Below are 27,037 nucleotides of genomic sequence, written 5' to 3'. Positions count from 1 at the left end.
TGTCTTTTGAACTAATACGCGTCAATTGTGTCACCATTTCCAGAAGATGGGTTCTGACTGCATTTAATAACTTCTTAGATGTCACACTTATGTCAGTATTTCATAGCTTAGCAAGTTCATATGCACTCTTTGTGCTCTAAAACATCTGCACTTCATATTGTGTGTGTATATAAAAGGAAGCTATGTTGAAACTTCAAAGTAATGAAGTTTAAAAAGTAATGCCATTTGATCTTTTCTGGCTATATCAGGTGTCTTTAATACCCCATTTTGTGTTACAGACTGAAGTTTTGAGGCATGGAAAATGAAAGCCTTGATTGCAAGTGTGAAAATTAGAATGCAAGTTTCAAGCCAGAAAAGAGAATTTGAGAAAGACTGCAAAGGAGAAGCGAAGAGATTCTTTTTTTTTTTTTTTTTCAGACATGGTTCTTTCTGTAGAGGAAGCCAGTGAATCTGAGTTTTGATGCTCTCACTGAAAATCAGTACTACATCGAAACAGGGTGTTACTTCAGTCAGTCACTGCATGAATTCACAGAGGAAAGGAAAGTGCAGTGAAGAGGTTGGATCTCCTTTTTCATGATGATGCTGTCTTAATTTGTCAAATGAATCCAGACTGTGGGGGCAGTTTTGATGGAATAATTTAGGTTAGAAAAGTCCTTGAAGATAACAGAGTCCAACCATTTTGCTCTTAAATGTTGCATCTGTTGTACTTATGAGAGGGAAGTTTACAATTACAGAACGAGAGATCTTTAATCCAATTCAGCATTTTTTAGTTTTTACATTTTCTGTTATATGTAAATGTCTGTCACTAAAAACCTATATGCAACAGTTACATATAAGCTCCTTTAATGTTGAATATGGAGTAGTTTTCAATCATGGGTCTAAAACTCGCTTATTAAGATGGTTTATCACTTTTAATTCTGGTTAGCAGCTTGTTCAGCATCTGATGGTGACTCAGGTTGGTGTCCTGGACCAGTTACGGATGTCGGGGATGGCTAAGATGGGTTTGTTTTCCATGTACGGCACCATAATACAATAGCACTTTTAACTTCTGGTGAAGGAAAAAACAAAGTGCTTTTTACAGATCCCCTTGGTACCAATTAAAAGTTATGTCAGTGGCCAGAGAAGAAGTGATGCTGACGTTTGTCTCTGAAGTGAATTACTTGGAATATGTTTTACTCATCAAGTAGCACAGGAGTACTTGGCAACTCTTACTCAGTGATTTCATGGTGTGATTTAGAACAGGATTGTAAGCTATTATCCAGGTCTACAAGCAGAAACAATAGCTCAGCAGACAGGAAAACAAGGAAGTACTTATTAAAGCTTGTCAGTGAATTTTTATTTTTATGCACTACTTATCTGTGGGTCACAATGCAGACATCAGCTCCTCAAATTAAGCAGGAAACATTTAATTTCCTCACAACTTGCAGCCTCTTCCTTCAAGTGAACAGTTAATAGTAGGGACTACAAAAAGCATCAATGGTTGTTTCTGTCTCTGAAAATCAGTATTGTTTTAACTTTAATGATTAAAAGCTGTAATAGCCACTGAAGGATTTCTCATAGACTGTCCTGATTAAAGAAAGTCTAAAGGACTAAACAGTAAACAGAACTGCATATGGCTGAAGTAGCAAGCTGTTCACAAGCCGGAGGTGCGTGAGAAATCCCGTTAACTTCATTGAACTTATCTTGGCTTGTACCAGTGGCCCATGAGCTTCTCGCAGTCCTCTCAGAGCCTTAGATCTGACTGGTTTGCTTTTCGTGGGAAGGGGGCTGGGTGGGGAGATAGGGAGGAGGATGAAGTTCAAAATGGAATTTGATGCTAATGTGTTCTGTATTGATTTCCTCATCTGACTTTAAGGAGATCAAGACCAGCCAAAGCATAAGCAGTTGTAGAATGTGCAGGTGATTTGTAACATTATACCAAATTGGTGACAGACCAGATGACGCACTTGATTTATTTAATTTTAAATCTTCAAAAACTGAAGAAATACCTTACTTTTCTTTATTTCATACATTCTGGAATATTTAGATTTCATATTTAAAGCAGAGAAACTTGTAAGAGATATAATGGGGAAAACGAGGCTGTACTTTGCTACGTTTGATACGTAAGCAATGAACAAAATGGTTCATTGCTTTGTTTTCCAGGTGTACGAACTCAGAGAATTAAATACGGAGAGAAGAATGGGAACTGCATTTCTAAGACAGTCAGTAGATTCTGTCCTCCTTGCCTGTGGTGCAGGGGGATAATTTTCTTGTTTATTTTAAATTTTTAGTTGCTGTCTCCTATGCTCTAGTTCAGCCCTGGCATGCAAGGAGAAATTTCTGATACTCAGTGCTGTTACAGTGCTACTGCCAAGCGGCATTAATGCTGTTAGTTGTGTTGTGGTGTGGCTGCTGTTCTCCAAATACATGTAGTGAGCAAAGAACAGGATTTCTAATCCTTTTGGGCTGTTGTTTCTGTCTTCAAATTGACATAAGGGCTTTTTCCATTATTCGCTCCTACAGCCCAGATGAACAGTTTATGTACAAGCTTACCCTTGTGTCAGGCTTCAAGAGGGAGCCATTAGGTGAAGATTAGCTGGAAAAGGTGTTTGTAGAGTAGAGAACAGAGAAGCGTGTCTCTTTCCTGATGTCACTGGTTGAAAACCAAAGCAGCCCAGGCGAGAATTGCTCCCAGAGCAGTTTTATCTCCTTTGGGAGGAAAACAAAATAAACTCAAGTGAGGTAGGAATGAATGGAGGGCTTAATACACCACTTGTGGCTGCAGGCAAAGAAGCAGTTTCGACTAGGAGGAACGAAATTAATTAAATTCAAAACAGCAAAATCCACAAATCATCAATTAAATTAGGGTAAGACAGAGAGAAAGAGAGAACAGTGAGATCATACATACGTACGTACATCTCTCTATATATATACACACACACCTCCCTCCACTATGAGCCCTTACACATGCGGTCAGTGCTGGAGGTTGGGGGAAATACAGGTGTGGGGGGGTGCAGTCCTTTTAACGTCTTCTATGAAGTTCCATGTTGCCCTGTGGGACAAAATTCCTCTGTACACATAGCTCTCTCACCCCACAGGAGACAACTTGGCATGGCCGCCTTCCGTTCTGTGTGTGTGTGTGTGTCCATTGCTTGGGCCAACTTCCCCAGCACCATGTTTCAGGGGGGATCAAGGTCTCTGCATTCCAGCGGTGCCTTCATTCTCAGTTCTTCAACCTGTCCTCTCTTCCCTTGCTGGTGATTAATTATTTCAGTGTGACGGGTGGGGAACCCAGGTCCCTGTATCCTGGTTCCTCTTTTTTTTTATCTTCTTCTCTCCCCACTAGTGATCAACGAAGTTAAAATCTACTTGCCACATGGAAGACCTTTACTGTTCCAGCATATATTTGAAGCAAACTTCTTGTTGCCCAGGTGACTGCTTTAGTGGTTCAGTGGTTCTCTCTTTCATCCTTCCCCTTTCTAACAAAATGAGCGTGACCAAAGGAGAAAAACCCCTGCTGCCCCTGTCCTGTTTGTAGTGTTATTTGAAGAGGCGGTGATTGACATAGCTTGGGTTGCCAGGGCCGGTGTGGAACTGGAGCCGGGGGTGAATTGTGGGCAGGTAGCCCCTTCCCCCACCCTACCTGAGCATGCCATAACAAAAGGTGACAAACCTCCTTTCCCCCAAACAAGGGGGAGGCAGCTCCCCTTGCCCTGGAGACAAAATCCTAAACCAGGACACCTGAAGAGGAGAGGGTTCACTGAAAGATCTGTCTGCACCAGATGTAGGTGTGCAGGGAGCTGTGATGCTGTGCACTAGCTCCTTCCTCTGATTGCTGACACGGTCACATTTGGTGGTGTGTCTCCTTTTGTTCCTAGTTAACTTATCCTGCTTCCAAAGGGAGTAGCTTTTCTTGCATTGTGAGGCAAAAACCCCTTTCTAAAAAGCATCCATGAAGGGACTTAGTCTGAATAAAACAGTCAGAGGTAGGGTCAGATGGTACTTTCCGAGCAGGAACTTCCCTTCATGACAACAGGAACAGAAAGTGGTGGTTATGAGGCCCCCTTGACTTGGACTGAGGCCAGACTGAACTACAGGAAGTGGGTGAAAGCAAAGCTAGAGTTAACAAAACGTTTGGTTTGTGCCTCAAAGCAGCAGCTTGCTTTGCCCTGCTATGGGATTCCCTGAAAATGGAGTCTTCCACAAAAACTGTTCAGAACCACATGGTACTCTAGAGGTGCTGGCTTCTCTGTCGTGTTTCCTGTGCAGTGGTAAATGGTCAGCACCTACAAGTGGTCCATTTCCAGTTCTGCAATCGCTGCTACCAGGAGGGGAATGCAGAGTTCCCTTGACTCCTAAGCAGGAGCTCCTGTCCTACAAGATGATGGCAAATAGCTTTTAGCATTGTCTGTGAAGTTGTTCAGAGTCTGTTCTGAATGGGGTACTTCCTAACAAAATGTTCTCTCCTATTTTTAAGTGAAAGAAGGAAAATAGAAATCATTTTGGATAAAAATCTGAGAGACTCTATTTATATGAGGAAACTGTTGCTTTGCTGTGAGAAGAAAAGCATCTGTGTCCAGCTCAATTCTGGGTGCTTATGTTTGCTAAAGCTTTTCAGCCACTGGAAAACTTCTGTAGTGGTTGTGACAAGAGACCTGGATGTTTCTGTGTTGAAGTAGAGCAATCTGTAGAAAAACTTTTCACCTGCAGGGAGCCAGGAATGTTATTTTCTTGAATGCTGCTGGTCTTATCCCATCTACAATGTCTGGGAGCCCTGCACACAGACAGTGGGTCTGCAGCGCTCAGATATGTCACAGGCTTGTCAGAGCAGCAGTTGCCATGTGGTATTTTTGCTATTGCACAAGGGCTAGATGACTAATTGATGTTTTGATGATTTGTTTTCTTCAGAATTGATGGCTATTAAATAAGTGACCCACAGTGGCATGTGTAAAATCCCTAGCACTGGACCTTATGTAGGTATTCAGTGACTTTTAATACAAATCAACTGCTGTCTCTGCACTAAGCTTTTTCTGTTTTGCCTGTGCTTTGTCTAATTAGAAGAATACCTGGATGGGTGACAGGACGGTTTTCCTGTTTGCTTTCACTACATCTGTCTCATCTTCCTTGGATCCCCTGTCTCGTGTGGGATTAACTGTAGAAAATATAATACAAATGGTTGTAGTGAGGCTGGGAGAATGGTAGAACAGGGGCAATGTCTTTGTAGCTCTGAAAATCTGGGAAGTAAAACAATTGCAACTTGAGTCGATCCTTTAAAAATATTTGGCAAAGTAGAAAGTTCTGTCCTTTGGGGGGGGGATGGGTAGAGGTGTTTTAAAATGTTCAATTTGACTAAATCAAAATATTGTCTTGAATCTGAAATGCTGTTCTTCCTCCTGTCTGTTTATAAAAAAAAAGACTGAGGAAACCATTCAAATGAAGACCATGATAAAAGAAGGTCAAACTTATTTTGAAATCTTCAGTTTAAACAATTAGTCCTACACTAGGATGCTCTCAGCAAAGCTGGAATATTTTTACATTGCTTAAGCTGTGACATACTGAAGGTTCATGTCCAGTTTTTTTCCCTCTGAAGTTAATCCTCCAGATGTGATGGATTTGTAATTCAGTCTGGAAGGCAGCTGGGAAACATTACAGGACCTTTCACAGGGGTAACTTTGGTTTCGCTGATGTCGTACATCTTCTCTGAGCTTATTTCAGCCTTATGAAATAAAGAACTTTGGGTAACTTAGCTCTGACCCAGTTGTTCCCTATGCCTTGCCCCATCCCTTGTCCCGTGGAAGAATTTTACCAGGATAATAATGCTTTGAATGGAAGCATCAGTGATGTTAACGTTTGGTGTGTTTATTGCCATGGTAGTTTGTTGTAAATTTATGTAGCTGATTGATTCTCAGCAGCACAGGCCTCTCCGTTGCTTGGAGAAGTCCAGAGTATCAGGGGAATGGAGAACGTGATTAAGGAGCAGCAGCAGGAAAGCTGACTGAAGAGATTCCTGCAATCTCCTGCCTTGATCACCCACTCTCTCCTTTGGGCTGGAGTTTTGTGACCCTCAAGTCTGGGGCAGAAAATGTTGGGAGAGCCTGTGGGACCTTTCAAACTGTCCTTCCAGCTGGAGGAGTTTTAACAAGGACTTGCATTGTCACTGTGACTGCTGGCAGATTTTACACCTAGTTAAAGCCTAAATGTGTTTATGGAGTCCATTTTTTACATGGTAAGCAGAATTTGGCATTTCAGTTGCAGCACAAAGCTACTCAAGGTTTGTGGAAGCTGAAACCACTTTGTGTTCTCATTAGCTGCTTAGGTTTCCATAGAAAAAAAAACTGCTTAGGTTTTACGTAGAAATAATATTTCATCATATATTGTTTGGGAACAGTTTATCTCTAACAAGGGCTGACCTGAGTAGCCTGGTATTTTCCTACAGCGTGTCCTGTAGCCATTTAAATGTTCTTTGGCCTTTTCAAGTGCCTTGTCCAAGCTGTGTGACTCAGGGCAGGGGTAGAGTTCCTGTCTGAGGCTTTCCTGGTCAAATGCTCTTTAATCACCAAAGTGATAAATGAGTCCCAAAAGCAGACTTCCTTTAACAGTTGCAACCCTGCAAGAGCAGATGATGTGCTTTCTGCAGTATAAAAGCAGCTTCAGTAAAATACACAAAGTGTGAATCTTGTCAAAGGCCAATGTGTTCACAAGGACATAGTTGCAGTGGAAAAGATCCATCCATTACAGAGATCTTAAGTCTGCATTTGTTTTGGGGGGAGCATGTTTGGCTTAAAACTAATTCCAGCCAAGGAAAAATTGGTAACAGTTGCTCTGACTGTCATCGCTAGTACAAGAGAAGTTGGAATCAATTAGCAGGCAAAACACATGTGTGTCGTTATCTGTTTTGTTAAATGTGACAGATTAATAAAATAAAATTAAATCTAGTTAATAAAATCTCTGAATTATGGGGAGTGTGGAAGATTACAAAAGCAGAGTCCATCTCTTCCAATTTTCTTATATTATTTGTACGTAGGACTTTCAAATTAGTGGGTTAACACAGCCTGACGCACAAAGGTGCAGTTCACATCTCCCTGCCCTTCCACAGACCATCGGATGATTATACATTTCAGCAGACTGGTGCTAATCTTCAGTTTCTGCTGTCCCTCACAGAAGTATCAGCCTAGAGAGCAAGGAAGCACCTTATTCCTTGCATTTAAAATGGAGAAGATAAAACAAAGCTAACATTGATTTTCTTGTCTTTTTTCTTCCTTTTCTTCTGCACTAAATGAGAGGATCCAACCAGCTGCTGGTGAGAGGAAGCCTCAGTCCTGGCCAGGGTATGATACACACAAATGTGCAATTGGAGGAAACAAATAGGAGGGATTTTATTTAGCTTTAGTTTCTGGTTCTATGTCTCCTGTGCTATGAAGACATAAATAGTGTGTGAGTTTGTGTTTTTCAGATGGTACTCTACTGCTGCAATGGTTTTTATGAGCTTGAATATTTAATTATATGTAGTAGTACCTGTAACAAAATTTGGTCCCCCCTTGAATATGATGCTGTACAAAGGTGATGAGGCAGTCCCTGCCCTCATGAACTTGCCAATTAAATGGAGGAAGCAAAGATCATAAGAGGAAACAAAACTAACAGGGTCAGGTACCTGGGCTGGAGTCCCACAGCCTGTCAGGGGTAAAACCAGGAATAGAAACACATCAGTGAAATCCCAAAGAGGCCAGTGCCCACACTGTTGTTCATGCAGGAGGATATCCTCAGACTGTCCTGTATCTTGCTGTCCTCAGGAAATAATTCAGACAGGATGAGCACTCTAAACAACTCCATGAACGTGTGGAGCATGACTCCTAAAATCCCCTGGCTTCTCACCAGTAAAACAACTGACTTGATTTCATATGGAATATTCAAGTTTGTGAAAATGAAACTCTTGCTTGAGGACTGAAATTCAAGGCATGACAGAAAGGCTTCCAGACGCTCACAATCTTGCCAGAAACTCAAAGGCATGAAACCACAAGGTGCTGATTTGCTGCCTCAGATGATACTAAATGCTTCTCATTAGAAGCTACCCTGTAAATTACAGGGTTTTTTGTTGAAGACTCAGGTTTGCTGTCCTGTCTCTGTAATCGCTAATGACCTTAAGGTGCTGCTGAGAAGGAAGTGGGGGTTTAGCTCACGTGTCCTGTTTTGTCTTTGTCCAGGAGTATATTAAGCAGACAAACATCTGTAAAATAACTAACATCTGTTGTGCCTTTTTTTGTCTGCTCCCTGGGGGGGATGTGTGGCAGAGTGGCTTGTTTTCTTCTAAATGGACTTCCAAAACCACAAAGAAGCACATTAAAAACCTGACCCTGAGATAAGTCATCTTTGAGAGCTCAGCAAAAGCCCACAACACATGTGCACATCAAAGACATGTGCTGTGTACTTCAAGCAGAAGGCAGCAAGATGGGGTTTGGCCCTTCCTTCCAATGTGGGTTCGTTCAGTGGACCAGTCTGGAGAAGGCTCCTTGTCCTGTGCCACTCAGCTGCACTTCGCTGTGGAAAGTTTCTCTGAGCTAAAGGATCAAAGCTGCTGACCTGAGCCTTCAGGCTGGAGCTCTCATCAGCCTCTTGGACACACCAGCTCGTCCTGCCTACTGCTGTTTTTCATCAACCCAGAGTGCAGTTCGCAGCAGCCGTGCTTTGGGAGGTGGCTGCCGTCTGCTGTTGGCGCTGGCTGCCTCTTCAGCAATCTGTCCTGTGTATGTTTGTATTTTCCCCAAATGCTGTGTGGGTCTTTGGACTCAAAGATGCGCAGGAAAATAGAAAGTGATTCCTTTTTTAATCAAACAAGGTTCGTGATTTTTGTGCATGGAACTGAAATACTTGCTTTCTTTGCCTGACAGCTGTAAGTCTCCAAAGTATCCACATCCTGCCCAACTGAGCTGACAATATTTTCCCTCAAACTTATTCATAACTTATTATTTTCAGTATTCCTTATTCTATTTTATCTTTCCTTTTAGTAGTACCAGAATGACTGTTTCTGTGTTAGTGTTTTATGTACATCATACTTCAACTTGTGAAACATTGCTGCTGATGACTGTGTTCTTATTTCTAACCAAACTTGCTACGTAGTTCTGTTTACAGAAGCTTAAAAATTTAGGCTGTGTAACTGGTTTGGATTAATCCTGCAACACTTTAGTTTTGGAAGGGAACTCTGCGTTCGTCTGGTCCAATCTCTCACTCAAACCAGGGCCAATTTCGAAGTTGTATTAGGTTGCTCAGGACCTTGTATTTCTGACATCCTGGCAGTAATTGTAATTATGGAAATTGTAATTAGAAAAACCTCCTATATCTTAGTATACCTTTACTGTTGTTACTTTGAACCAACAGTTAAGGTATTGTAAGCACTACAGTGCTTTTTTCTTTTGTTCTTGTGATCTATTCTGCTTGTCTGGTCATTGCTTTTCATAGAATCACAGAATAGTTTGGGTTGGAGGGGACCTTCAAAGGTCAGCTAGTCAAACCCCCTGCAGTGAGCAGGGACATCTTCAACTAGAGCAGGTTGCTCAGAGGCCCAGAGGGCTCAGAGCCCCATCCAACTTGACCTTGAATATTTTCAGGGATGGGGCATCAACCACCTCTCTGGGCAACCTGTGCCAGTGTTTCACCACCCTCAGCGTAAAAGATTTCTTCTTTATCTAAGTCTCCACTCTTTTAGTCTAAAATCATCACCCCTTGTCCTGTTGCAACAGGCCTTGCCAAGAAGATTGTGCCTACCTTTCTTATAAGCCCCCTTTAAGCACTGGAAGGCAGCAATAAGGTCTCCCCAGAGCCTTCTCTTCTCCAGGCTGAACAACCCCAGCTCGCTCAGCCCGTGCTCCTGATAATTTCTGTGGTCTCCTCAAGACTCTCTCCAACAGGTTATTTTGTCTTACTCCTTTTGCGTAAGCGTGGAAAAGAAATTTTAGGGTTCACTTTTTAAGGAAATCTGACGTAAGAAAAAAAGCTAAAAAAACATCTGGATGATTTGAGTTGCAAAGTGTCCTTCACACAGTTTGTGGGGTTTACTGCTTGTTTGCATAGCTGTTCTGTAAAGGATGGTGAAATAAAGCACTTGAGTGAGAACCATGGATATGCAGAGCCCTGCATGTACCTGTGGTGCAGTTTGGCTACACGACAGCTCCATCTGCTGTTCTTGAACTACAGCTTTCTGTTTAAGTCCGAAGCTTTCACTTCACAATTTTATACTGATTCTTGTGTTTCTTCCCTCTGACTTAGTACATATTCAAGCACTTTTTCCTCTTGTGAGGACACACTCCTTGGGACACCTCCAAACTGTGTTCTGATGTTCTGGATTCCGCATGTCTTTGAATTCTTGGCAATAACCAACATTTGTGACATCTCTCTGTCTGCTTTCCAAACACGAGGGGTTTTTTTAGTCATGTTACATGTCTTACCCTTGCAAAGACAAGTTACTACAAGGTATGAAACCCCATCACCTAGCAGTAAAGGGGTTCCTGCTCTTCAGTGGAGTAATTGGTGCTTGTGATTTTATTTTTTTCTGGAGAAGTGTGACTTGTGTCTGTACTGCCTGGGATCTTACACATGTCTGCGATTTGTTGTGTAATGAATATGATGAACAGAGGCAGTTTAGCTGCTGTGAGGGTATAAAAATTTTACAGATTGGGGAAGGAATGGGAATGGAAAAGAAGAACGTGACTGATGGCAGTGAGTGAGCCTGCAGCGTGGCTCAGAGTCAAGATGAAGAATCATGACACTTTGATCAATGTGGTTACTAGAACAGGCAAAGGAAGACTTAAACTCCTGTGCTTTTTCTCCTTCTTGGTATTGAGAGGCATTGGGGTTCTGAGATTTGTTTTGTGGGAGTAGACTGACAGATAACATCACAAGGGAACCATAGTAAAACATCTCTGTAAAGAAAATTATCTGTTGTTTGGGAAAATATTCATATTGCAATATTGCTCTCCTAATTTTCCAGCTCCTGTGGAATAGAAACAGTAAGATGGGCTTTTTAATCTGTTCTGCACAATATCCTATTGAATATCCTCAGCCCGGTGCCAAAAGGATGCTTCCCCCCTCACCACCAATCCCCCCCACATATGTTTTTTGCCTGTTGCACGCTAAACTGCCTGAACTGAGAAGGTTTTGGTACATAGCTTTGTAGTTCAGGAAAGCTGAATAAGTTTTGTGGTGTAGTCTCGTAATTGCCACTGGATTCAGGCAGGAAGGATGCAGAATCAGGTTTTAAAGCTAAATGTTTAATTTTAGATGATTCCATAAAAGGCAGACAGGACACGAGCCTATTTTTTCCTGTGTGCCTAGCAGCCTAACCAGGAAGGTTAAGTGGAAAAAGATACTTCTCCCCTTTACAAACAGATCTGGAACAAAAGATGTATTAGTGGGACCTTCTAATAGTGTTATATACCATGACCTTTATTACATGTGCCTTTGCTTCTCGTTAGTTGTCCCAGTCCCAAATCTTTGTCCGCGAAGCCAAGCCATGATGATGAGTTGTCCCAGCATTTATGACCAAAGACCTTTTCAGTTCCTGACCTTATTCTGCCATTCTGCATCTAATAGCTTTTGATTATGCTTGATGTAGAAGGTGAAACTAAAACTAATCATTAATAGATGAAAATAAGCCCAGCATAAGTTGTCAGCACTTGAGTTCAGTGAAATTATCCTTAAACACCTCACGATAACATCACCACATACTCATAAGTAGTAAATGGTCCTGCTGAGCAAAACTGTAGAACATACATAAATTAGGGTTTTTTTGGGCTGGAGGCAGTCGATGAAGTTGACTTACTCAGGGTGAAGACCTTGTCTCTTAGGTCTGTCAAGACCATGCACAGACCCTCAGCTGCTGCTGCTGTTCTAGCAGGGAGCTGTGCACAACTGTCTTCACCTCAGACCAGAGTGAGCGAGCTTTGAGAGAGTTTGGAAGACACTCTGCAGCAGATTGTCTATCTCAAATAAGTTCCTGTGCTCTGTTTGACCTAAAGCAGATGTAAGTGCATGCTGTGGAGCAGTTGGATCCTGCAGGTCAAGCGTTAGGCTGTCCTGAGCTGCCTGGAGGAACCTGCCCAGCAGTTAGGTCACTGCGGCAGCAGCGAGCACTTGGATCTGTGTCTGGTTTGCTGCTTTTTAACTTGCAGATGCTGTCAACACAGGAGATGTGAAAGGTTGGTTCATCTGAGAAGGCAACTGGGTGAGCAGAGATGTTCCGGCCAGCAGGTGTCAGGCTGTTACCGCCAGAGAGAAGCTGGGACAGGGAAAGATGATGCTTGTGCTGAGGGGAACCAAAATTAGGAGCTACAGGACATCAGCTGATGTGTAACAGTAGTGATGGGTTGTGAAGACATGGTAATTAGGCACCATAGCTCCTCTGGGGTAGTGTTGTGCTTTGGTTGGGTTTTTTTGTTTTTATTTTTTTATAGACTTACAGCACTGCAGGACAATGACTCTTTGTACTTGTTGGTATAGTGTTATTACATCAGGTGCCTTGTGACCCCCAGCAGATTTGTCTGATTTCCTAAATATATTTAGAATATCTCATGTTAAGTACGGTAGTACAAAAAGGGCATGGATTTTTTTTTTTTATAGCTGAAAATAACATTTTGAAAATAACATTTCTCCTGTAATTTTGGCTGGTTTCTTTTGTAAAGCAGAAGAATTTTGATGTGTTGGGAATATGAATTAATTTAATGTCACTTCTTTTATCTTAGTAAAACCTTTTTGCTCTTTTATTATTTTCATCTGCAAAGCAACTGTCAACATTTCAGCAGACTCAGGATCAATTTTAGCTTTCTGAACATGCTGTTTCTTGTTCTTACAGATTGATCACTTTGGGTTTGATGAAAATCGTACGTTCCAGCAGCGGTATCTAGTAGCAGATCAGCACTGGAAGAAAGACAATGGACCAATACTATTTTATACGGGCAACGAAGGAGACATCACGTGGTTCTGCAACAATACGGTCTGTGGCAAGCAGGTTCTTGAATTACAGTTCTTCTTTCCAGTAATGGTGTACTGAAAAAAAAAGGAGGAACAGGGAGACAGTGTCAGAATATTGTTTAAAGACGAGTTTGTAATGGTTATTATGATTGTTACAGGAGGAAGAGGAAGCTGAACAAAAGCACAGAAAAATTTTTAGTGGGCTCGGGGGCATATTCAAAGCCCATAGAAATCAAAGAGATGGACTTGTATTAACTCCTGGAGTAGTGAAGAGAATTTCTAGAGGAAACACTGTAAGGTGTCTCAAGCTAAGAATGCAAAATTTTGGACCCAATTACACCTGTCCTAATCCTTTAGATTCCCCAAGTACAGTTGGAGGTTTGGGGGTTTTTTGCCTGTAAGAAAAATCAAAGATAGATTATTCTTGTTTTCTGACAAGATCTGTGGAAGAATTTACTTCCCTGACCAATACAAATGCAGAATGGAGTGTGTGGGTATTTTTCAGCTACTTCAATACAAAGTCTGGTAACACAACAGGATGTGACGTGCTGAGCTGAAAGCAATCAAGGACTATGTACATGCTTTGTTCTGTCAGTGGACGATCTCTTTCTGCTTGTTTCCATAACTGGTGGTAACAAGCTGCTGTCAACAACTAATAACAAGTTGTCCTTGCCTGTCTGCGTGTACTCACAAAACAATACTGGTTAATGTTTTGTAGCATTAAAGTATACATATTTCCACTGTACGTCTCTCTGTCTCTGGGTATCTGTGCTGTCTTACTTCAGTGATAATTTTAAAACTGCATTGCACTCTGTCTTTCTAGTTGTATTTTGGTAGCAATATCTTCCTGATCAGATAATAAGAGTTGGAATACAATAGTCTGAAAGTAGAGACCTTGAAAACTTATTTAAATGTCTGTTTTCCTCCAACCAGGGTTTTATGTGGGATGTGGCTGAAGAACTTAATGCCATGTTAGTATTTGCTGAACATAGATACTATGGAGAATCTTTGCCCTTTGGGAATGAGTCTTTCAGTGTAAGTGTTTTGTCTTCCTTAAATGTGTTCTATACAAAAATAATTCTGCCTATTGTAATTCTTGCCAATGTAATGACAGTTAGAGTAAGATTTAAACATGGTGGAAGCACACAACTCTCCTATCTTTGTAACAATCAATTCTAGGATTAAAAAAAAAATCTGAGATTTTTCTAGCACTTGAAGGGACACCAGCAAAGAATATTTCATTTGTTATCAGGCATGGATTTAGAACTTTGAGTGTTGTGGGGAATAGAAAGACTGCTGCTGGAAATCACTCATGTGCTGGCTATAACCCGCTTTCTTCATCTCAGGATTCCAAGCATCTGAATTACCTAACATCAGAACAAGCTCTGGCAGACTTCGCAGTACTGGTTGAGTACTTAAAGACGAGCATTGCAGGAGCCCGTTACAGTCCTGTCATAGCTATAGGAGGATCTTACGGAGGAATGCTTGCAGCCTGGTTCAGGATGAAGTACCCCCATGTGGTTGTTGGGTGAGTGTACTCATCCTGCTCCAACATGAGGCAGGCAGTTGTTACTTCTGTACTATAAATATTACAGCCCTGGGAGAAGTACCATAGTTCAAACTGGCTTGAATTCTTCAGTGTTGGGAGGAGGAATTAAATTACCTTGAATTTGGGAAAAGGCTCTGTTTGCCTAATAAAGACAGCTGTAGGTCGGCAGGTCCTGGATGGTGTGTAATATCAGAGCTATCTGTTTATTTTGTAAAAACAATTACTATGAACAATGACTTTGCACCTACATTTTTTTAGGATCACCAGACTTCTTGGTGATTTGGGGCTGGTGTTCATTCTCTTCAATGCCTTAGTTTCCTTCTCCGAAACAACAGTAATTCCCCTACTTTTGTCTGCTAGAGGGTGGATCTTTGTGGGCAGGGGCTCCCTTCGGTTGAGTCTGCCTAGTTGCTAGATGACAATGTAAAATAACACAGTAAGCAAGATTTTCTACTTTATGTATATACTGATATCTTTGCACTAGTGTCCAGGTCTTACAACCTTCGACAGCCTTTGCCTGCAGACCTGCGGAACAGTTTTGCAACATTATGGTTAGTTCACCCAGGGCTCAGTGTCCAAACTGAATTATAGATGCTACTTAGGTAGTGGCTGTGGGGAGAGTATTGACCAGAGGATGGAATTTCACTTTACAGGGGTTCAGGATCTTTTTCTGTCCCTTTGCAGAGCTCTGGCGGCCTCTGCTCCAATCTGGCAGTTTGGTGATTTGGTTCCATGTGGCGCTTTTTTCACTGTAGTGACCAAAGATTTCAAAAACAGTGGGACAGGCTGCTCAGAAAGCATCCGGAATTCCTGGAAGGCCATTAACCACCTTTCTGCAACAGGTAAGACCTCAACAATACTCTTTCAAAGGGTCGTAATGTTCAGGATTGTGTTATGATTCCATAAAATCAGCAAACTTGTGTTATGGCTTTCCCCTGTGTATATATATTGGGTTTTATGAAATGATACTCTAAGTACTGAAAACTGCCAGATGATCTTCGCATTGTTTTTTTTTAAATTTCTGTTTTGTTGGATCTCAAATTTTGTTCAGGCCTGATGTGAATCCGGATCCAAATATCCCTGAGGTCAGACAGGAGGTGATCCCAGATCAGCACCTCAAGGGCTGTATTCCTTCCTGACAACGTGACTATCTAGTCGTTACTCTAAAAGAAATAGTTTGAATACTGAGCCACTCAGATCTAGAAAATCACTGCAACCCTTATGGATTCAATGCTAGGGATTCCATTGGATTTGATGATCTTAAGGGTCTTATCCAACCTAATCAATTCTATGATTCTGTATCAGATGAGGTCACTATGCTGCAAAGGAATTCAGTTAAAAAAAAAAACCTTGCTACCTCATTCAGTATCCTAAAGAGAAAGCCTGGTATAATGAGTTAGCTAACTAAAACCAAGGAAGCTGAGTTGGATGAGTTCTAGACCAGATAAAATACCAAAAGGCAAGGCCAGGAGAGTCTCAAGAGTTCTATTAGTAGCCTTTGCACTATGAGCTAGCTGGTTTGAAGATTTTCCTTCACTGGAAGAAGTGTGTCCTATGCAAAAAAATGCCAAATGTCTTGTAAATCTGTCTTTAATTTTTTTAGATGTTGTCTTAGCTGTGACATACCCGTATGCTGAAGTATGCAGATTGTATTTCCCATTGCTTAGATCAGATTTCAGTTAGCACCTCTGTGATTGTATATATGTGGAACAATTGCACCAGATTAGTTATGCTAAGTGATTTTTTTTTAATCAGCAGCACAACTGACCTGTGTGTTAATGGCACAATACATTAAATACTATTTTATTTTTTATTAAAGGTGCAGGTTTACAGTGGCTTTCCAGCACATTTCATTTGTGCAGCCCATTAAAAAATCTTCAGGATGCTGCTATGTTGAAATCCTGGTTGAGTGAAACATGGATAAACTTGGCTATGGTGAACTATCCCTATAAAGCTGATTTCTTGCAGCCTCTGCCAGCCTGGCCTATACAGGTAATTGAGAATCAATTGTAAAATCTTGTAGAATTGACCATTTGGTTTAACAAGTTCTCTCCTCTCCTAGCCTCCACCTTTTCCTTTATTTTTGGCTCTGTAGAATCAACATGGCCGAAAAAAAGAGAACCAGGGCAATATCTTCTTGTGCATCAACTGTTTTGTTGACTGTCACTTGTAGGGCTAATAGGTTGCATCAGGAGCCCAGAAGAAGAAGAGTTCCGGGGATGACTGAAAAAACTCAGCTGTCCTGCAGAGTTGTTCTTGAGAAGTGGAAATGCTGTCCCTGCTCACTGCAGGGGGTTGTACTAGATGACCTTTGAAGGTCCCTTCCAGCCCAGAGCATTCTGTGATTCTATGAAAGGCTGCACAAAAAGCATGTGTAATTAGTGTCCGATGCCAGACTGAGCTGGCAGAGCTTGCAACGAAAGAGCAAGTTTTCAGCCTATCTCTTTTTTTGATGTGGGAGAGCTAGTGAGAGAGGACGTGTGGATCCCCGCAAATGTATTCCTTGCAGGGAATTCTCAAAGCAGAACCACTTTTCACACTCGGAAACCTTCACAAGTGCCGTTCTGTTTATCTGCAGTGCTTTCTCCAAGATTTCTGTTTTCTTGGAGTGTTTTTGTTCCTTTAACACCCTGGGTGAATTTCCGTGCATGGGTTTGGGTCACCGTATATGGCAGATAAGGTAGATAAAATATTCATAAGGCATTAATGTGTCCTGTGTGGCTGTCTGCAAAGGGCAGTATGAACACCTTGAAAATTACTTTTGCTTTCTTATCTATCTGATACAACCTAAGAAATGTGCTCACCTTCACCGCTGTCCATGCTAGCTGTCTTACTGACCCTTAACAAAACCTAAGGTAGAAAAGGCTGCAGCTTGTCTGGTCAGTGCTAATGTATGAAATCTGAGTTATTTAAGCTGTTCAGATCCTTTTTTAGAAGCTCTAGTCGGACTCTAAGGGTTAGAAAGGAGAGGGAGTGGGAGTGTTTGTGTAGCTGGATGTTTATGTATGTTGCTTAACCTGTTCTCAGAAATATCTATCTCTTGTCCCTGCCATGCAGTCTGAGCTTCAGGCACAGGGTTGTCTGCAGCCCTCTGTTCTGCGGTCTGTCTGCAGTGTGTATTTGTATGAACTAGTAAGCTTTCCAAGCCTTTAAATGCTATGTTAAGAACTGTTGGCAGAGCTAGGCAAACCATAAAACTTTCTTAGAATGGCAAAAAGTGGAAGCTGTGCTCTGACGTTGTGTGTCGGGAGCAGGGGAGGGATCAGTTTCCTAGCCTCCACTATGAAAATGAGGGAAAAAGAGAGGGGAGGGAAGGATACGAAGTGCACTTCTTGGAAGATGCACAGTTGCACTGGCCACGGGAGTTGTCCTCATGTGACTGTGCCCCTGTACTTGAACAGTGCTGGAGTTGCAGTGCATCCTTTGCTCCCTGCAGAGAGTGATTTTGCATTCTTCCGATGGGCTGGGAGCTCATTCACAGCTCTTACCCTTCACTGTTCTCGTATTAGTCCTAACTCCATGGGAAGTTAGGGGGGTAAGAGAAAGCCTTGCCAAAAAGAATATTGTTGCTTTAAAAAAAGTGTTTTAAGATGAAAAAGCTTTCTGGGGCAGTAGCTTTTGTGTTTTCTGTTTGTTTTGTGGGTTTTTTTTTTCCCACTACTTGTGTCCTTGGTCAAGATTTTGAATTAAACTCTACCTGAGATTGATCTTAATTTTTTCACCAGCAAAACAGTGCCTTGTTCTACCACCTCATATTTTTCAAACATGAAGAAGTAAGAGTTTTGCAGTGCTGCAGTATAAAAGGAGTTAAAAATATTAGAACTTTCCTTACATTGATGTGTCAATTTGTACTACAGCAAACTGCAGGGAACCCAAATCTATACCTGGAGCTTCTTTGTTATATATTTGCATGTGTTACCTTTCACTACAGAGGAGCTGATTACTCTTTATTAAGTCTTATCTATTTTAAAGAACAGAAAATGGATTTAAAAGGTTGGTGAATGAAATACTAAGATTGCTTTGCTTTTAAAGTTTTAATCAGGAAATGTAGTTTCAAGTTTCTCATAGTAGCACACACTATGCAGGTGGAATACTGATTTTTTGATAATGTGCAGGGTGTATCAATGCGTAGGAAGATGCTTTCTGGAAGTGGTCTGACTGTACTTGAAAAAGAAAGTGATATCCCATCAGATACCATGAGATTAATCTTTTTTTCTTGCAGATTTAGACAACCCTCCCTTCTCTCTTTGTTGCAGGAAGTCTGCAAGTTCTTGAAAGATCCCAGTCTCTCTGACAAGTTGTTGCTGCAGAATGTTTTTCAGGGAGTAAATGTATACTACAATTATTCAGGAGAAGCCTCGTGCTTAGACATATCTGAGACTGCAACAAAAAATCTGGGCCAGCTGGGCTGGTCCTATCAGGTATGCACTCTATCCCTCCTAAATTGTGACTCAATGAGGTTTTTTGGGCTGGAGCTGATGAGAATTGTCAAGTCATTTAACTGTTGATATATTGCACCAGATGTAATTGTTGTACTGATGACAAATAAAAGTGTGATTGTAGTGGGGAAGACAAGGCACAAAAGAGAAGCAGCTTTCCCAGGAGGTTTAGCTTGTGTATTTGTTATCTAACTAATAGCTGAGTTTCAGCTCCTTTGTACTGAAGAAAATGATACACAGCAGCATCATCTTGGTCTTCTAATCCCTCCATCCCAGCTGTTCACCTTGTGCAAGCAAATATGTCAAGATATGTTGATATTAATTTCCTTCAACTAAAGCTGCTTATCCTGTAGCTCACTGAGACCCAACCTTTCCCATCAAATGGTAACAAAAATACAGATCTCCATGGTAAGGGTCCTCGGACATTCTGCTCCCCCTGTTCCATTTATGATGCTTATGCACACAGTTATATACAATCTGTCTTTAGAGGAGCAGGACAGCTGTTTCCAGAAGCAAGGTGTTAAGAATTGGTGCTCAGGTTGTGGCCATCTGCTCTGGGCTACTGTCTCTCATGTATTTATTCCAGACAGCCCCAGGAGATGTGTAAGCATTTTAAGTTGTTCTCTGAGAAAGGGGGAAACACCATATGGGTAACAAAAAATATGGCAGCTGGGCTCACCAGAACAACACATCCACTGTGCCGTGTGTTCCCTGCTTGCTTCTGAAGGCCCGTGGGAGAGAGGGCAAGTAGAAGCAGACTGAGTAAGATGAATTGCCATGGTGGGGACTGTGGTGCTTACAGGGTAATAACTTGTTTTTTCCAATTCGTAAACTCCAGGGTATAATTTTTTTTTCTTTTTTAGCCAGTATCACTAAGGTGTCAGAGAACAGTTTGTGTGAAAGATAAAACACTTGTTTGTTATCTGTGTTCTGGCCCATGCAGAAGAAGGGCTGGAAGAAGGATCTGGGGGAGGAACTACAGGCCTCTCATTCTGACCTCAGTGATAGGGAAGGTTATGGAGCAGATTGTCTTGATCGTCACATGGCATGTGCAGGACAACCAGATGATCAGGCTGATGGCCTGCTTAGTAGATCAGGAAAAGGCTGTGGACATTGTCTACCCAGGCTTTAGAAAAGCCTTTGACACTGTTTCCCACAGCATTCTCCTGGAGACACTGGCTGCTCTTGGCTTGGATGGGCGTACTCTTTGCTAGGTGAAAAACTGGCTGGATGGCAGGGCCCAGAGAGTGGTGGCGAATGGAGTTAAATCCAGCTGGTGGCAGGTCACAAGTGGTGTTCCCAGGGCTCAGTATCTTTATCAAATGATCTGGATCAAATGCATCTGCAGTGAGTTTGCAGATGACACCAAGTTGGGCAGGTATATTGATCTGGTGGAAGGTCGGAAGGCTCTACAGAGGGTTCTGGACAGGCTGGGTTGATGTGACAAGACCAACCTCAGCAAGGTCAAGTGCTGCGTCCTGCTGTTGTGGTGGGACACAAGAACCCCCTGCAATGCTACAGGCTTGGGGAAGAGTGGCTGGAAGCTGCCCATCAGAAAAGGACTTGGGGGTGTTGGTTGACATCTGACTGAACATGAGCCAGAGTTGTGCCCAGGCAGCCAAGAAGACCAAAGCATCCTGGCTTGTATCAGCAATAGTGTGACCAGCAGGAGCAGGGAAGTGATTGTTTCCCTGCACTCAACACTGGTGAAGCCACACCTCAAACTGTGTCTAGTTTTGGGCTCCTCACATCAAGAAGGACGTTGAAGTGCTTGAATGTGTCCAGAGGGTGGCAACAAAGCTAGTGAAGGGTCTGGAGTGGAAGACTTTTGAGGAGCGGCTGAGGGAACTGGGGTTGTTTAGTCTGGAGGAAAGGAGGCTCAGAGGAGACGTTATCACTCTGCATAACCACCTGAAAGGAGGTTGCCAGAGAAAGGCAGTGAAGATGGAGAAGGGTCTAGAGCACAAGTCTTATAAGGAGTAGCTGAGGGTACTGTGGTTACTTAGCATGGAGAAAAGGAAGCTAAGGGGAGACCTTGTCACTCTCTACAACTACCTGGAAGGAGGTTGTAGGTAGGGGGGGTGTGGGGGTTTCAGTCTCTTCTCCCATGTAATAAGCAATAGGATGAGATTAAACAGCCTCAAGCTGCTCCAGGGGAGATTCAGGTTGGATATTAGGAAAAATTTCTTTACAGAGAGGGTTGTAAAGCATTGGAACAGGCTGCCCAGGGCAGTGGTGGAGTCTCCATCCATGGAAGTGTTTAAAAGACATGTAGATGTGGTGCTTAGGGACATGGTTTAGTGGTGGCCTTAGCGGTGTTAGGTTAATGGTTGGACTCAATGATCTTAAGGGTCTTCTGCAACCTAAATAGTTCTCTGATAATTTGATGGTAATTACTGATCAAATTCTATTTGAGATTATTTTTTAAAATACTGTTCTACCAGCTATTGGACAGTATCCCGGGAATATACCTATTGGCCCTGCTCTTTCTTTCAGGCTTGCACTGAGATGGTGATGCCCATGTGCACAGATGGTGTCAATGACATGTTCGAGCCTCAGAAATGGGACTTCGATGCACTTTCAGAAGAGTGTTACAGGCTGTGGGGAGTGAGACCTCGTCTCTCTTGGATTCTTTCTATGTTTGGAGGAAAAAACATCAGTTCACACAGCAACATTGTCTTCAGGTGAGCTTGTTTCAGCTTCTAGAGTGGAGTCTTCCACCACTTTGGTTTGTCAGTGCAGAGAGCCTGCCCTAAGCAGCAAAAGAATCTGTCTCCAGCACTCCAGCTGAATAAATGATGGGCATGCTTTTGTGTTGCTCTTCAGAGTAGAATGGACAAGCTGCAGTGGCCAAAGAAACCAACTGTTCTGTCACTGCCTGTGTGACTCTAAAAGAAGAATCTGGGTTGGGATTCTGCCAAATGTAATTTTCTTCTCTTGTGGGTTCCTTCCTATCTTGTGGCCAACGTCCAGATTTCCCATGCTGGTAAATCCGTCTGGCTTTTATGAAGCCAAAGCACTGTCTCTTCCACATAAAAGGGAAGTCTAAACAAGCTGTAGCTATAACGCAGGATCTCGGTCGCTAAAAGTGTTGCTCTGGGTGATGGCCTTGCGGAGGGGCTGGCGTGACATTCCTTTTCCCCTTTGATACAGAAGAGGGAGGGAAGTCCCTTGGGGAGCTTCTCTGTTACTGCCAATTGCCCTTTTCTTTTAGTGTCAATTAGGCAAGTTTTAACAAACTTGTGTAAGGTCCAAATACAGAGATGTTTCCATTCCAGCAGGGCATACCGGTAATACAACAGAAGTGTGTCTCGAACACCTCTGTATGGGGACACCAAGTGGAAGAAATGATTCAGTCTAGTACAAACCCCCGTGCCTGCTGCTTGCTTTCTACTCACCTTCACTTATTTTTAAGCTTAAACTCTTGTCTTTAAAGGGAGGTTCATGTAGGTGTACTTCTGCTGTGAGGTAATAGAAAATTTTGAACAGCGAAGTTCAGGCTGTTCATCAGGGTGTTACGTGGTAGGGAGACGTTTAATAAACCCGTTGAGCCCTGTGCTTCAGGAGGTCTGACTTGCTGTACTGGCTGCCCACTGCAGGCAGCTCCTGGGTATATATACATTCCTCTGTGCTCTGGTTAAAATTGTGAAAGGCTTTAAAACAACAACAACAACAACAAAAAACCAAAACCCCCCCTAACCCTGCCACTTCTTTAAACAAAACTCAGAATTAGTCTTGGTAAATAGGTGTGTATTTTAAAAGTAGAAAGTCCTCCCTTGAACTGGGGGTTGTTCTCCGGATTTCAGCTGTTGGTGTTGGTCTGTTTGGCTTTCCTCTTGTTGGCGTCTGCTGTTTCTGTCCCAGCAGGATATCTGCTCTGCAGTGAGAAATTCCACCCTTTTTTAGAGAACTTTTTAATAAAAAAAAAAAGAAAAAAATTGCAGAAATTAAGTTAAACAAACAGTGTTGCTTATTTCCAAGGCTTCACAGATCCGTACAGTAGAAATCCACTTTGTAAGCGACAGACAAGCAAACAAATCTAAATAAGTGTTTAGGAATTTATGCCAGCTGAAGGAGCTTGAAATGAGAAAAGCTTGAAAGCAACCAAATGAATGAAGAAGTAGTGCTGTACACACAAAGCTTTGGTTCTCAAGCTGGCTTGTTTCTCTTCAAACACACACATTGTCAACACTGTACATTTTCTATAAGAGCCTTTTATCCTGGAACACTGCAGAGTGCTTTACAAAAAACATCCCCGTGTTTACCAGGGGATGCAGCTCCCTGTGTGGCAAAGCACTGCGTTTCAAGTGTCAGGCAGCTCGCACAAGAGGTTAGCGCAGGAAGGGAAGAATATTCCATCTAAAGAGAACTCCGTGGGGTGGGTTTCTCCTGCCTCAGTGGGATTTGGCCAGGGTGCTTACACTGGTGTTGCCACTTCCCCCTCCTGCAAGCAGCACATCGCTCTGCAGTTTCACATGGTGGCGTGTGCATTGTGTGGTATCAACGTGGGAACCTCCAGTGCCACTTTGGTACTTTCTTGGAGGTATGTAGTGTATGAGGGGTTACATATTGCTTATTTTATTGGTCAGCTTTACTGGTGAGCTCTGTATGGTTTTGGGTTTGGTTTTTTTTTCAGATAAAAAGCATTTCTCCTAAGTCTTATTTAGAACCACCAAAAATAAAGAACTACATAGATTCAAGATAACTTGGTTTTTTTTCAGTGGAAAAACAAAGTATTAGTTTAGGGTGTAGGCAGGTATTACTTGCCTGTCCTGATATTACTTGCCTGTCCACCTTTAGTAAAATAGTGGTTTGAGGAAATTGGGGTTTTCAGAGCCCTGTTTGCCTTTTTTCAGCATTTCCGCTCCTGATACTTGTACTGGAACACATTGTGCACTTGGTGTAGAAGTGCTGCACAGAGGTGGAAATGCATCTTAACACGGTTCATGCTTGTGGTGACAGTTGGTACTGTCTTGTCATCGACACACTGGGGTGGTCAAACTCAGCCTAGGTTATATCAGACAGTACAAAATTTGGTGTGCACAGTCTGAAAATTGGTATTTTTTAATCTGGATGAATCATACCTGGCTTCTAAGTTAGGGCGCCCACCTATCCAGTTCTGCACTGGCAGCGGAGAGGCAGAGAGGGAAGGCTCTGTTTTGAGAGATCTGGAGGTATGGGCAGAAGCAGGGGTTGTTCACATAAAATAAGGGAATGGAGGGAAAGAAGAGAAGGCAGAATAATGTCTGGCTGAAGAAAGAAGGCGAGAGAAAAATATTAATAGAAGGAAACTTGGCAGTTGTGGAGAGCAGGCATGTTAAAAAAGGATGTACAGACAGTGCTGCAAAAGCTCTCCTTGTGGGCAGGGCTGGAGGGTTGAGGAGCCTCTGAAGAGATGATAGGAAAGGGACCTGTCTGCTGTGGGGTAGGGAGGACCTTATTTATGCTGTCAAGGGAATGCGATGAAATGAAGACAGCAGTAGTGTGCTGATATTTCACAATAGTGTTTGGTTGGGTTTTTTTCTTTTTTCTGAAGCCCTACTTGCCTGGCTACCGCTGGAAAGGAATGGCTGACTTTTTTTTCTTTCTTTAACTGCCTCTGTTTACATGAGGGAAACTCCTGTCCTGTAAGACAGGCAGCTGAGTACTGACATGCATGCTTAGTTTTAAGACAGAAATAACCATTCCAGTTGGTACTGAATGAGCTTATTCTGTAGCTCTGTTAAGCCTGTGGTGAGTTCTCCACCCCCCTGCTCTCAGCAAGTATCACTTCCCAAACTGCATCAGTGTCTCTGGTGCCATTGTTTGGCAGGAGCTGCAGCGAATAGAGCCAGAACCTCCCAGAAAAGCCAGAGACAGTGTTGTTTTTTCATGGCACGCTTAGTTTCCACATGACTTGGACCAAAAGATCCAAGTTCATGTACATCTTGGGTCTCTCAGCAACTCATCCCCCTGTTGCCAAGGTGCTCTGCTGATTCAGGCGACCTTTTAAATCAAACGCTTTTGCTTACAGCTCAGCTCTGTGTGCTTTTTGTTTAGCAGATACAAAATGTTTCCCTTCTCGTAAGTCATATTTAGAACCACTGAATATAAAGAACTACAGAGATTCAAAATGCCTTTTTTTCAATGGAGAAACAAAGTATTAGTTCAGACCCATCAGGTTTTTACTCTTAGTTATTTCTACAAAACTCTTTTTTCACTAATTATTTCTTTCCATTGTTTTCTGTGGTATTTTTCTAGCTGCATATCTCTTAACGTCCAAGGGTGTTTAAATTTCTTAGATTAATTTTGAATTTTAATTCCTTGAATTTGAATTTTTTAGACATTTACGCTGACATACAATAGCCCGTCTCTAATGTTTCCTTTTGTGTCCAGTGTGTTAAGTGAGAAACAGATCTGGATTTGCGTAGTTCTGTAGGTGTTCTGTAAGTGGATGTTGCTTTCTTTTTGTAGAAAGATGGATCACATGTGGGAAGAACCTTGCAGTAAAGGAAAATAAGGTGTAGTAGGAATTAATGGGTCAAGTCCGAAGCTAGGAATGGAGATGCAAAACTCTCATCCCTGTTCAGCCATTGGCCTGCTCCACGGACCAGGCATTCCTTGCAGCCAGATCTACGGTGCAAGGAACCCTTTCATTGACTTGGGGTGAGGGAGGAAGAGGAGAAAATTGCATTGAATTGTCCTGTCACAGAGGAAAAGTCATTGTAGACAGTTTCTTGAGGGATAAAAGCTTTATTGTAATGTGGTCGTTATTAGGAATAAGGGGACTAAGGGAAGATCCAAACATTTCTTTGCAAAACCAGGTTGGCACCCAGCTGAGGCAGCAAAAGGTAGAACTTCCTGAAAATTAATCTCTAAAGGGTCCAGCTGGTTATTGGTTTATGGCAACCCATAAAGGAGGAAAGGAAAGCAGAGTGCTGTGATTTGGGAATTTGGACATGTCTCCATACAGGGGAACGTGAACCTTTTATGACAGTTACAGGTGGCAGCAGATCTATCTCCAGAGGCTGTGGCCCTATTATAGGTTATTATCAGAGTTATATCTCAGAGTTATCTGAGTGTCCTGGCTTCAACATGGAGGAACCGGATGCTCTCATGTTGTCTGGCGACACTGAGATAATTAATGACAGAAGTGTAACCTTGCTTAAGCTGCTCATAGCTCTCTACCTCTGTCAAGAAGGCTCCTCTCAGCCGAGGGGTGAGCACAAGACATTGAGACAGGGCTGAAGTCTGTTTCTGTTGGTGCACGGGCAAAACTAATTGAAAGTCAGTGTGGATATGTTGATGTGAGCTGCAGCCCCACTGCTGACTGCTGTGCAAATGTACCCCAATGAAGTCTTTTTTCCTACAGCAACGGTGGCCTGGACCCATGGTCTGCAGGTGGGGTGACCCAGAACATCACTGATTCCCTTGTGGCAATTGGGATCCCGGATGGAGCCCATCACCTGGACCTACGCAGCCACAACTCTTTGGACCCCAAATCCGTGCAGCAAGCTCGTGCCTTGGAAATCTGCTACATGAAGCAGTGGATCGAAGAGGCCATGCACAAGCACTGAAGTGATACTGCTGCAACAACTGTGGCCGTTATACCTCCTCTGGCTTTGCTGGGAGTAGGACCAGGCCTTATCACGTGGTCATTTGGACATTTCACGCCTGCTTCCTCACCTGTGCTTCCTCACAGTGCTAACAATGCTTGTGCCCACGAGAGCAGCAGGTAGCAGATGGATGGAGAGTGTTCTCAGATAATAAACCTTAGTTGAAGAGTGTGCATTGAGCTGCCTGCTCTGGCTTGGTTTCCACTTCTGCTCTTCTCAAATGCTGTGTTTCGTGGTAAAGAGTTCCTGTTCTAGGCTTGATGCCTTCCTCACTGCGCTGGGTGATTGCCTGACTGCTGGTATATACAGTAGATTAAATGCAGCACTGTTGACAACGAAACTCCTGCTGCCTTCACTGGGATTGAATTTCAGACGTCCTCAGTGGGTGTAAACTGTTATGGCAGGGACGTGGAGATAATGGGGGAACAGAAACCACACCTTTCTGTGATGTTTGGTGGAAAGGTAGGGAAGGCTGTGCCATTTGTAAGGAAATGAAACAGCCCTTGCCCTTTGGA

The 27,037-nt window shown here is 42.6% G+C and overlaps 1 protein-coding gene across 1 annotated transcript; it reads left to right on the top strand.

Annotated features, from left to right (window-relative positions):
* The first annotated feature begins 8,374 nt into the window (after positions 1–8,374).
* PRCP (prolylcarboxypeptidase (angiotensinase C)) lies at positions 8,375–26,551 on the top strand. Its single transcript, XM_010140935.1, has 9 exons — positions 8,375–8,416; positions 12,821–12,961; positions 13,873–13,974; positions 14,286–14,467; positions 15,173–15,330; positions 16,308–16,480; positions 18,745–18,909; positions 21,424–21,611; positions 26,279–26,551. The coding sequence occupies exons 1-9, from the start codon at positions 8,375–8,377 to the stop codon at positions 26,481–26,483; spliced, it is 1,356 nt and encodes a 451-aa protein (XP_010139237.1). The 3' UTR covers positions 26,484–26,551.
* The last annotated feature ends 486 nt before the right edge of the window (positions 26,552–27,037 follow it).

This window comes from Buceros rhinoceros, unplaced genomic scaffold, assembly GCF_000710305.1.
Source record: "Buceros rhinoceros silvestris isolate BGI_N320 unplaced genomic scaffold, ASM71030v1 scaffold2858, whole genome shotgun sequence".
NCBI classification, from domain to species: Eukaryota; Metazoa; Chordata; class Aves; order Bucerotiformes; family Bucerotidae; genus Buceros; species Buceros rhinoceros.
The sequence above is the reverse complement of the archived record's forward strand: the minus strand, read 5'-3'. Positions and strand labels throughout refer to the sequence as shown.

Coding starts and splice junctions, on each gene's coding strand:
- PRCP (XM_010140935.1), top strand. CDS start 8,375: ATGTGCACATCAAAGACATGTGCTGTGTACTTCAAGCAGAAG. Junction 8,417..12,820: donor CTGTGTACTTCAAGCAGAAG/GCAGCAAGATGG, acceptor TTGTTCTTACAG/ATTGATCACTTTGGGTTTGA. Junction 16,481..18,744: donor TGCCAGCCTGGCCTATACAG/GTAATTGAGAAT, acceptor TCTTTGTTGCAG/GAAGTCTGCAAGTTCTTGAA.